This window comes from Drosophila montana, unplaced genomic scaffold, assembly GCF_035044405.1.
Source record: "Drosophila montana isolate Dmon_TW-CO22-7 unplaced genomic scaffold, ASM3504440v1 contig_3217_1, whole genome shotgun sequence".
Lineage (NCBI taxonomy): Eukaryota > Metazoa > Arthropoda > Insecta > Diptera > Drosophilidae > Drosophila > Drosophila montana.
In genome coordinates, this window is record NW_026998097.1 from 1754292 (window position 1) to 1765258 (window position 10967).

The following is a 10967-nucleotide window of genomic DNA, read 5'->3' on the forward strand; positions in this document are numbered from 1 at the left end:
GCAGACAGAGTCATCAAAATAAACTATAACAAACATTTAATTTTTAACACACAAAAGCTTTTTAGTAATATTTATATATGTATATATTTAAAAACAAGTAGATATACATTTATATTCATGCGTGATATACGCACCCTTTTCTGTCAGATGCATACAAATTGAATTGAAAATTTTCCATTAGCTTTTTTTCTACAGAACAGAACAACTCGCCGTTGTGATGCTTTGCTTTAATTAGTGAAAAGAAAGACATTGAGTCCAGAGTCCAGCCCGACCCTTTTCCACTACTCAAAGCAAAGGCAACGGTGCGCTGTTCTGTTCAAAATATTAAAAATATCAAACCTGCATAATCATTGTACATACGAGCATACGAAGTGAAGCTTGGAGCTAGTGAAACGCTATTAATGAGACTGTGGCACAGAAATTTGCAACTTAAACGATATCCCGCACTTGTCGCTGGCTATCGTGCAAGTCATCGTTAATGTTGCCGGATTCTGCGACCCTAAAAAGCAACAACTGTGTACAAAGTGGACGTTAAAAGAAAATTAAACAATAAAAAAAAAGAATCGATTTAGAAGTTGGTACTAATATCCTGGTGGCCACCTGCATCTACATGAATTCAATCACTAATCCTAGAATATGTCTTAAATTTATTTTTCTGCTCCTTAGTTTGCAGACAGAGTCATCAAAATAAACTATAACAAACATTTAATTTTTAACACACAAAAGCTTTTTAGTAATATTTATATATTTAAAAACAAAAATTGATACACATTTATAATCATGCGTACAATACGCACCCTTTTCTGTCAGATGCATACAAATTGAATTGAAAATTTTCCATTAGCTTTTTTTTCTACAGAACAGAACAACTCGCCGTTGTGATGCTTTGCTTTAATTAGTGAAAAGAAAGACATTGAGTCCAGAGTCCAGCCCGACCCTTTTCCACTACTCAAAGCAAAGGCAACGGTGCGCTGTTCTGTTCAAAATATCACCAAACCTGCATAATCATTGTACATACGAACATACGAAGTGAAGCTTGGAGCTAGTGAAACGCTATTAAAAAGACTGTGGCACAGAAATTTGCAACTTAAACGATATCCCGCACTTGTCGCTGGCTATCGTGCAAGTCATCGTTAATGTTGCCGGATTCTGCGACCCTAAAAAGCAACAATTGTGTACAAAGTGGACATTAAAAGAAAATTATACAATAAAAAAGAATCGATTTAAGAGTTGGTACTAATATCCAGGTGGCCACCTGCATCTAAAAGAAATCAGTAACTTACCCTAGAATATGTCTTAATTATATTTTTCTGCTCCTTAGTTTGCAGACAGAGTGGACTGGATCTGAGCCATCGGACTATGCAGCTGCAGCGCAGTACGGAATGAGTTCCAGTCATCAACATAAACTATAACTAACATTTTAATTTTTAGCACACAAAATCTTTTAAGTAATATTTATATATGTATGTATATATTTAAAATTTTTATATTCATATTATATTGATATAACAATAGTTTTCATTTATATTAATAGTTGATAAAAATTAAATAAAAATATAAAAAGCAAATAAAAACATCGTTTGTGACAACAACTAGATGAAATTTGAATTGTATTAAATTAAATATTTAGCAGAAAACAACAAACAATTTGGTGTTTTTAATTTGTTGCCGATGCTAGTTGAGACCTCAAAGCGTGTATTAATTAACAGCTGAAATGTGACATTTTTTAGTACAATAAAATCTAAGTCTTGTCTGATTGCCAAATTTAACAAAGCATAACTTTAAGCATCGACATATTTTCGCAGGCTTGGCCAAAATAATGAGGAGAATGCTGTGTGAAATAATGCTAACAGCAACAGGCCTCAATTCATAGCTGAATGTAGAAATCTACGTGTACTTTTTTGTGTGTAATTCTAATCGGAATGAGCCGTTCTTGTGGACTATTTGTTATTATAAATATTTGTAGAATTTTGACAGGCTAATTTTATTGTTGTTTCTTTGATGCATCATCGTAGCTGGGTGGCAAATTCTGCAAAAGCATGAAATGTTTTTAATTAAAGCGGAATTAATTAATATGAGACGCCTACGCACATTATATGACGGCGGCATTTCTCTGGATCCGTTAGCCCCGGGTCCACGCTGATTATAGGGTGTATTATAAGCGCTAGCAGCCGCTTCCGCTTCTTTGGAATCTATGGAAAGAAGCAAGAAATCAATATCATTGTGGTAGATTGAAATATCAAGAGTAATAATAATAAAATTGTACAAAAACAGCAATGTCTTACAGTCCTTTTTATGGATATATGACAGGTATTGGTATAAAACACAAAGTTCTTGCGACTGGATAACAATTGGGATAATAATAATATTGCGTGCTGCTGGTTCCTGCAAAGTTTGCATGGAAAAATCAAAAGAGAAAGAAATCATTATACAAGTTACTAAATCGAAGCCAAAATTGCAAAACTGTAGGCTCGGCTTTTGTTGGAAATTTTAACCAAGGTAAATACGTATTTATATACAAATTTATAAGCGATGCGAAATCTTACTTGTCTGTTTTGCGGTACAGTAGTAGTTGTGTACTAATTTTGCAGTTTACACTGTGAAAAAGGTAAAGAATAACATTGTTTCAGATGCCAGATTGGGAATTAGGCTTTTAGTTTAGTAACTGGTTAGATTTCGGCGAGTAAATTAGGCACACAACAATACGATGAAAAGGAAATCAAACTACAAAAATAAAAACTAAATCAATCAAATGATACTAAATGAAGATTAAAAACAATTTCAATGTGTTTTCTGTTCCTACTCGAAGGTTTTAAGAGTTTTATAAAGCATTATAAAGGCACTAAAATAAAAATATTAATAACAAACCAATATTCATTCATTAATGATCAAAATTTGCTGATTTGAAAGTATGGTTCATTGAGGAAAAGTCCAATTTGATGCAGTTGAATAGCCTAACTTGCTTTAAACGTGACTTGATCAATTAATCTGGACAACAACAAAAATATGAATGATGGGTTAATAATGATGTGTCTGTGTCAAATACTCACTTCCAGGTGGCAAGCTAAAGCCCAAAAAGTTTGCTGCAGCCGCACCGCCTGCTGCATTGGCCGCAACACCAGCAGCTGGGGGCTGCTGTGGAGGAGCACTGCCTGGGTAACCGTTCGGTTGCTGTGCCGGAGCAGAGCCTGGGTAACCGTTTGGTTGCTGTGCCGGAGCAGAGCCTGGGTAACCGTTTGGTTGCTGTGGTGGCATAAAACCGGGCTGCATAAAACCTCCGGGTATATTAGGATTATAGCCCCCATAAGGAGCCACGGGTGCTCCTTGGCCCGGAGCCGGCTGTCCGCCATAGGGTGGCATCGGTGCGCATCCAGGGGCACAGGATGCGTATGGCGGCGGCTGTGCATAGCCACCACCCCATCCTTGGGGACCATAGCCAGGCTGTTGTTGCGGCTGCTGATCTGGTGGTGCTGAAAAACCATACCAAGTTGGTTCATTTTGCATCTGCTGCGGCTGTGCTTGTGGTGCTGGTTGATTGTTTGGTGGTGCTAAAAAAATATACAGAAAGAGATGGATTGTGCAAGGGTGCTTTAGAGGTAGAAAAAGCGTGAGCGTGTTGCTTTCATTCATGCCGGTTTTTGGCCAATTAAAACCAGCGCAACATCTGTACAAAAACAAAAGCCGAGCAAGGGGGAGCGGAAAAGCTGCTTAGACTCGAAAACTTACTCATGCCCGGATACGGCGGCGGGTTGTCGCTTACAAACACGGTGTTTGGAGCCGGGCCACTGAAGGCATCATGCTGGGGCAGCCAACCATAATAGCCTGGTGGTGGCTGGTAAGCCGGTGGTGGAGCCTCATGCCAGGCACCAGATGGCACGTACGGTGGCGGATCATCGCCAGCAAGTCCGCCGCGATGAAAGTTGCTTTGCGCCGTTTTAGCAGCGCGCAGCAACGCTTGTCCATACTCAATGGCTCCACCTGCCTTGAAGTACAGCTTGAACTTCACCTCGCCCACATAATTGCCATTGGGCTGTGCACGGACTTTGCCCTTAATGTAGTTCGCCCCAAAAACGGGTTGCTCGATTTCAACCTGAAATACAATAAGGGGAAACTTCGAATGAGCCTGAATGCAGGCAGGGAATTGACAATATATACATACATCAGAAAGAGCCACAAAGGGAGCGCTGAAGGATTGCATTACATCGCTGGATTTCTTGCTGTTGAAAATCATCCTATGCGATGTTAAATAAACGCGTCCCTGCTTAGAGCCCTTGAATAGATGCCCGTCCTGTCCGGAAAACTCCATTGACACGCTATCGCTGTGCAGTAGAATGCTGGGAAAATAAGAAAATTTTACTAAGCTGGGTTTTCCATCTTATCGCAACAAAATTCATGCAATGAGCGGAAACTGTTGGTTTTCCCACGACATTGCGAAATAGACGTCGGTCTGCTCAAGGCCAGTTCCGATAAATTGATTCGCTAAGAAATTGTGCAATTGAAACCGTTCTAAATAATTAAGTACGACGATGCATTCTTTTAAAATACAGGAGCAGGCTCTACATTTTCATATGACGTCAGACTGCAGAGGCAGCCACATAAAACAGTTTGAAGATACAATTTTACTTACTACTCGCCCGCATGTATGAGCACACCATTATTAGCGTGTGCCGTGTTGACCGACATGCCGAATAGATTTTTCAATAAGTTACACAAAGATTTCCACGACTTATTGTAAACTGCGTTGTGTATTCGTGTTGTTCTCAATCTAAACTTTCTCGAATTAATGACAGCTGATGAATCACGAACAGTGTGTACACATGTGCTGCGATGGCGCATAGGAATGCCTAAAAAATACCACATTTTGGTTATTGCGCTATTTACAGCAGCCCTGCAGGTCAATAAAAAAAATGGTGCAGCAGTTCTACACGGCACAGCCAGAGTCAAAATTTTGTTAAACAATTCTCATAGCTCGAGAGTATTTGCTTAAAATTAATCAAAAATGATGGGAAAAGCAATGCGTGTGCTTTTAACAAACAGAGCGCATGAAAGTTATGTGCAGCTGTAACGCAGCGTAACTTATTGGTTACTATAATACCGAAAATGGTATATTTCGTGTAGTTCATATAATACAAATTTCGAATGGCGTTCAATTATGCAAATTTGGCTGATAATATGTGTAAGTAAAAGCCTTAATATAAAATGCACCTAAACAATGCGCATAGGATGCTAATTTATAGTTAAATGTGTTGCAGTCTATGCTCAGAGGCGATTGTTATGCCCACAAATAGATACCACCCACAAGTTAAACAAATGAAAAAAAATACCAGACCACCTATCATATTTCGCTTTGTGCGCTTACATATTGCGCTTTCGCTTTGGTGTTTGGTTCGTGCTTGACAAACAGCTGATTTATATTTGTTATGTTTTGTTTTTGTATTCTTTGCCCTACTACCGTTCCCAAATATGGTTATAACCTATTCCTCTTTATAGTACCAGTTTTTGGGAGTATGCCAAGCGGCGTCGGCTTGCCAAATCATCCGAATTTTATTAATCAATTGGCGGCTGCTATTAATACCGCCACGGTGGGCGTTCCCACGCCTACGGCAACAAACAGCAGCAGCGCATCGGCGCAGACAACCACTCCGCTCAAAACAGTAGCCAGCAAGTTAAAGACACACAATGCGCAGGGCAGCGCTCCAATGGATTTGGAAAATGATAACGAGCTAGAAAACTCAGATACCATGGCGCCTGGCAAACCAGCGGATAAACTACCTGGCACAACTCTGTCCCTCCCCGACGCCCAGCAACTCTATTTAAATGGTCTGATGCACACGCCACCGGGATATTTGTACTTTCCTACCGCACAGACCGCAGCCGGCGCTACAGGTGGCAACACACCTTCCTCAGCAAATGCATCTAATGCTAATGCGCAAATGCTGTTGGATCCCTCCGCGATGATGGCTGCAATGCAACAGATGCAGCATAACTATGCAGCGGCGGGCTATGTGGCCGCAGCGACAGTTGCTGGCATGCCAACTGATGGGTCGGGATCGGGTATAGATGGCACTTTAGCAGCTGGTAAATATTGTTCTATATGCATTAGCTATCGAGTTAATATTTGACTTACAGACGGCACAGCCACTGCATCTGGTCTGAAGGACGTCATTAAAACCAAGAATTGCATATTATTCCCACCCAATCCGAATGCACCGCCGCCCACTATACGCGAACGTCCGCCCGGCTGTCGAACTGTGTTTGTGGGCGGCCTGCCAGAGAACATAACGGAAGACGTTATTCGTGAGATATTTGAATCGTGTGGCGAAATCACCACGCTACGCATGTCGAAGAAGAACTTTTGCCATATACGCTACCGGCATGAGTCAGCCATAGATCGTGCCATTTATTTGTCCGGCTACCGTTTACGCATCTCTAGCTTAAATGAGCCTCCCAATTTTGGACGCCTGCACGTGGACTATGCTCAGGCACGAGACGATCAATACGACTACGAATGTAAGCAGCGTCAGCTACAGCGGGAACAACGTCATCGGGAGCGCATGTCGCTGGATCGCATGCGTTCGCAATCGCCACCACCAATTCCGCATTATACGGATCATGAGGCCACCGCTGTGGCGGAGCATCTGCGAAATAACGAGACGTTTGTGAAGGCCATACAAACGATTACCGCCTGGCTGGAACGTGGCGACTGCACCAAGCGCAATGCGAACGTCTTTTACTCAATGATTCAGAGCACGCATGCTCATGTGAGGCGCCTGCATACCGATAAGCAGCAGCTGGAGGAGGATCTGCGGAAGGCGCGCGAATGCTATCGCAAGCAAATGGGCACCATGTCCACACAATGTAAGTGGCATCTTTTAAAATCGTATTTTGTAGTTTTAGCTGGGTTTTAGGTGCGCTCCTTTTCAACTTTTCTGTTTTTGTTGCGCTCCGGTTAGCGTCTAGCGTCTGTACCATGTACAATCAAAACGAACACACTTAAACGTACACAAACACAACACACACGCTTACACACCCACACTCTTTAGCTATTTAGTCATCGTGCTATCAAAAGCCAAAACAAAACCAATTCCACATTCAAGAATTCACTGTCTAAAATTTGCTCTCAAAGTACCAGACAAAATGCAAGGTGAGGGAGTAAAACAAGCAGCAACCGCCGCAGGTAAAAGTTCAGTCACACCAGTCCTGCACAGTGGACAAAATTCGATTGAAAAGCGATCAAATGAAGATGAGATTTTACTTTATACAGTTTCTTTTATGACTTCCCTTAAGCTGGGAGTCTTTATCAATTGTCGATCCCATAGCCAGGGAAATGTTTTAAATTGTCTAATCTTTTGTTTATATGTAGTAAGCAAACAGAAATAACTTCAACTTATAAATTCGTAAAAGAAAATATTTTAAGTTTAGACCATAATTTGTGGATTAAAATTTCTTTATTTATTGTATGCTCCAAACTTCTACGAATACGATAAGAATCGCATTTCGATCGCAATATCTTTATTTTATGCCACTGTGCAGTAACTTGTTTCACTGTGTGTCTGACTAAACGCAAAGTCTGAAGACTCAACATAGGAATACATATGTATATGAAAGTGTAAGTCCAGGCCAAAGGTTTGTAAACCAAGCAGTGATATATGATAAAGCCCTCGGACCAGACACCAACCGCCTTTCTTTCTGGCTGTCTGTTGAAAACAACTAACAACTAACTGCAATTGAAGTCTTTAAATATATACATATCTATGATACACATGTAGGTAACAAGCTGTTGTATAATATTTTTAGACTCTATTATATATAAACTATACAAAATATTATGTTATGCGAGGGTCTCTTAAGTAGTTTTCTTCTACTTATTATTTTCCACTAATTTGATTAGAAAACGCAGACTAGTTAAGCGGTAAAGAATCAAACCAACAACAACAAGAACAACAAAAAAAAAACCCAAAAAAAATATCTACCCTCTGCCCTCCCTTAATATTATTATATATTATTGCATTATTGTTCAGTCACTCAGATTGAAAAAGTGTTCAATGCCGCTAGTCACAAGAAGGTTTGGGACCATTTCACCAAAGCCCAAAGAAAAAACATCGACCAATGGAAGAAATTAGCGACGGTACGTACAAAAATGTTCAAAGAATGTATTACGACAAGTTCAGCTGTTGATGATATCGTATTAAACACATACTTATTGTGGTACTCGCGCCTGTTCTAAATGTTCTGCCAGTATTGATAGTCTTAACTAAACTTTTAATTAGTATGTTTGTTATCATCGTTTGGTATCTGTCTGCATGTCAATTGCTTTACACACTATCACCTTGCTTTGCAACTTAGAATTCATTTATGTTATTGTTTCCATTGCTCACTTTAATTAATTAGCTAATTATTTAATCGATCCATTTGCATAGTTTCAAGCACATTTTATGATTTCTTTTACCACTCACATTTTTACTGTCGTATTGGTATTTGTATTTGTTTATCACGAATATTTTGTATTATTTTAATTATTTTTGTAAATAATTATTGAAATTGCATTCGAGGGAAACTGTTCTTAATTCATAAAATCAACATATTTGTAGCTTTTTTTAAGACAACATTTTGAGTTTGGGACATTTTCGCTTTTTTTTTTGTTTAGGTTTATTAAGTAATTTCATCTGCTTTTCATAGTTAAGAATTATCTTTGAAATATTTGAATTAAGTTGTAAAATTGCTTCTCTCACTATATTTATATATATGATAAAGTATAAAGTAACTAACCATTCGCATTACAATTTCGATAAGCTTTCAATATTCACTTTTAACTAAAAGTAACTTGTAGCCGAATGCCAAAGAACTTGTATAATACTTATATGCAACTGGCAATTTATTTAATAAAAATATAAAAAAAAAAGTAAATAAAATTCATAAATAGCAAAAACTTTGCAAGTTTCTAAGGCACTTACTGCGTTTCATTGGCTTTGCAATTGCGTTGGTAAACAGTAAAACCTAAACATATTAAGATAAAACTCATTGTGCAACATTTAACATGTTACATACAAATAATAAGTAAAAAAAAAAAAAAAGGAAAAAATGATACAAATTAAGAGAGCTTTTTAAAATGTGGCGAGGTAAGTAAGCGGACCGAAACAGTACAAAGAGCCAAATGAGAATTTTATGATGCATTTTCAAGATACAAACAAATTATAAAATTTAGGCTATAGAAATTACCATCGTAAGCTGTGGTTATGCAACAAGAGTTATTCGATTCATATATCGCAATTATTTAACGACAAACAAACACATTTTGAAATGCCATACAGGAACTGCGCACGGTCCAAATCGACGATGATGAAATGGAAATCTCAGATGATGAGCGCGACTATGAGAGGCGCAGCAAACGCACCCGCTACGACAGCGATGGACTCAAGGTGAGCAGCAATAATTGGTTCCTAATTTTATTTAAAGTTTATTCAATTATTAACTCCCTACATTAGGATGAGAACGACTCGCTCCGCTGTCAATTGGAGGCCATACGCAATGAGATGTCGGTAGACCGCAGCGACTGTGTGCAGCGGGAGAAGCAAATCAAGGTGCTGCAAGAGACCATACGCAACATGCAGACGCAGCTGTTGCAGACGAAGCTGCGCGAGCAGAAGGACTGCAAAACCATCGAGCACCTCGAACGGAATCTCAAGGAAGCGGGCGTCAAACAGCTGCTGCTCAAGACCAAAATCAAGGAGACTGCGGATAAGCTAAAAGACAAGGAAGCCTACAGCACCAGCGTTTCAAATGCTTCCAATGTCGATTACAGCAGCGGCGACTCGTGCAGCAGAAATGCGGATGATCTCAGGCCGACGGAAAAGAAGGACACAGCGCTGGAGCTAGAAATAATTGATATTGATAAAGTGGACGACGATGTGCGCATTATTGAGCATCAAAGCGGCGTGGTCGAAATTCATGAAATCGAGGACGATGAGAAATCGGAACCAGCTCCAGAGCCAAATAAAGTTGTTGATGAAGCCAAACAATTGCCCATAGCCGATCCATGCCCTAATTCTAACAACGTGGAAACAGTCGTGCAAACAGCTGCACCATTGCCCACACAAAAGGTAGGAGCATTAGTCTGGCATAAAGACTTACTAGTTACATATTTTACTAATTACACTCACTTGCAGAGCAACTTCATGTCGCTGGCGCTTGGTGAAGCCAAGATAATAGCGTTGACTTCCGCATATCTGGTGCTGCATCCCCATGGCGTCGACATTGCCAGCATTGCCAGCTATCTGCGTGGAATGCTCCTTAAGTCGCTGGAGCTGAAGAGCACCGATGAACTTGCGACTATACTCACAAAATATACAAATCTCTTTAAGTCTGAGCAGTCAAAGTGGAGTTTCTGTGGTTTTACCGACGACGAACCTTTGGATGCAAATGCAATTGAGGCGCAATAAACCACAGGCGTTAACAAAACCGAAAACAATTTAATGCTTTAACTAAGTTACGACTATTCTATGCCTATTGCTAAGGGTGGAGCGCCAAGTGACATGTTAACCAAAAATGTGATTGTTGCAATCACATAAATGAGACCAGTTTTCTAAGAGTAGGAACTTCTATTTAACTTAAGATACACAGATAAAACAATTAAAACAACAACAACAAAGAACTACTGTTTCAATTATTTAAACAATTAAACTGTAAATGTAAGCAAATTGAGTATGTACACAAATATATTAAATACATAATGCATATTATGGAAAGACACCAAACAAATGTTGCTAAAACTGCTTTTAATGAAATAACGAACCAATAAATTTTATGCTAAATTTCACTGATACCCGTATTATTGAACAACGCATAGAAGATTGCTGAGGAGCGACTGAACGAGAGAAAGTCCTCGGAGGCAGAGTAAAAGAGATAGATCGAGCGAGACTTAAAACCTTTGCAGAGGGTATAAAGAGGGTATATATGATAAAGAAGAC

The 10967-nt window shown here is 39.4% G+C and overlaps 2 protein-coding genes across 7 annotated transcripts; one reads left to right on the forward strand and one right to left on the reverse strand.

Annotated features, from left to right (window-relative positions):
• Positions 1-1579: 1579 nt before the first annotated feature.
• Wbp2 (WW domain binding protein 2) lies at positions 1580-4860 on the reverse strand. Of its 5 annotated transcripts, XR_010437017.1 has the most exons (8): positions 4628-4860; positions 4160-4334; positions 3727-4090; positions 3051-3548; positions 2869-2988; positions 2547-2597; positions 2092-2192; positions 1931-2029 (listed from the first exon to the last, which is right to left on the reverse strand). XR_010437017.1 is itself a non-coding variant. In XM_064689003.1 (6 exons), exons 1-6 carry the CDS (start codon positions 4858-4860, stop codon positions 1985-1987), a joined length of 1416 nt encoding a protein of 471 aa, XP_064545073.1. In that variant the 3' UTR covers positions 1580-1984. The 5 variants fall into 5 exon arrangements, 1 of the variants encoding a protein (XP_064545073.1); XR_010437018.1 differs by lacking the exon at positions 2869-2988; XR_010437016.1 differs by lacking the exons at positions 1931-2029; positions 2869-2988 and adding an exon at positions 2286-2385 and having other exon boundaries at positions 2176-2192.
• A 168-nt stretch (positions 4861-5028) lies between these two features.
• Positions 5029-10651, forward strand: LOC135433061 (ecto-NOX disulfide-thiol exchanger 1). 2 transcript variants are annotated; one of them, XM_064689002.1, is made up of 7 exons: positions 5029-5176; positions 5491-6078; positions 6130-6858; positions 8022-8128; positions 9312-9419; positions 9486-10100; positions 10167-10651. In XM_064689002.1, the coding sequence occupies exons 1-7, from the start codon at positions 5140-5142 to the stop codon at positions 10437-10439; spliced, it is 2457 nt and encodes an 818-aa protein (XP_064545072.1). In that variant the 5' UTR covers positions 5029-5139; the 3' UTR covers positions 10440-10651. The 2 variants fall into 2 exon arrangements, 1 of the variants encoding a protein (XP_064545072.1); XR_010437015.1 differs by lacking the exons at positions 8022-8128; positions 10167-10651 and having other exon boundaries at positions 9486-9511.
• Positions 10652-10967: the final 316 nt, after the last annotated feature.

Excerpts from the sequence above, each read along its gene's own strand:
- Wbp2 (XM_064689003.1), bottom strand. The coding sequence starts at position 4,860 with ATGTGGTATTTTTTAGGCATTCCTATGCGCCATCGCAGCACATGTGTA. Across the intron at positions 3,549-3,726 it reads GCCGCCGTATCCGGGCATGA|CACCACCAAACAATCAACCA; the intron begins GTAAGTTTTCGA and ends ATATTTTTTTAG. Across the intron at positions 2,030-2,091 it reads AAATGCCGCCGTCATATAAT|AATTTGCCACCCAGCTACGA; the intron begins GTGCGTAGGCGT and ends ATGCTTTTGCAG.
- LOC135433061 (XM_064689002.1), top strand. The coding sequence starts at position 5,140 with ATGGCGTTCAATTATGCAAATTTGGCTGATAATATGT. Across the intron at positions 5,177-5,490 it reads AAATTTGGCTGATAATATGT|TACCAGTTTTTGGGAGTATG; the intron begins GTAAGTAAAAGC and ends TCCTCTTTATAG. Across the intron at positions 6,859-8,021 it reads GGGCACCATGTCCACACAAT|TCACTCAGATTGAAAAAGTG; the intron begins GTAAGTGGCATC and ends ATTATTGTTCAG.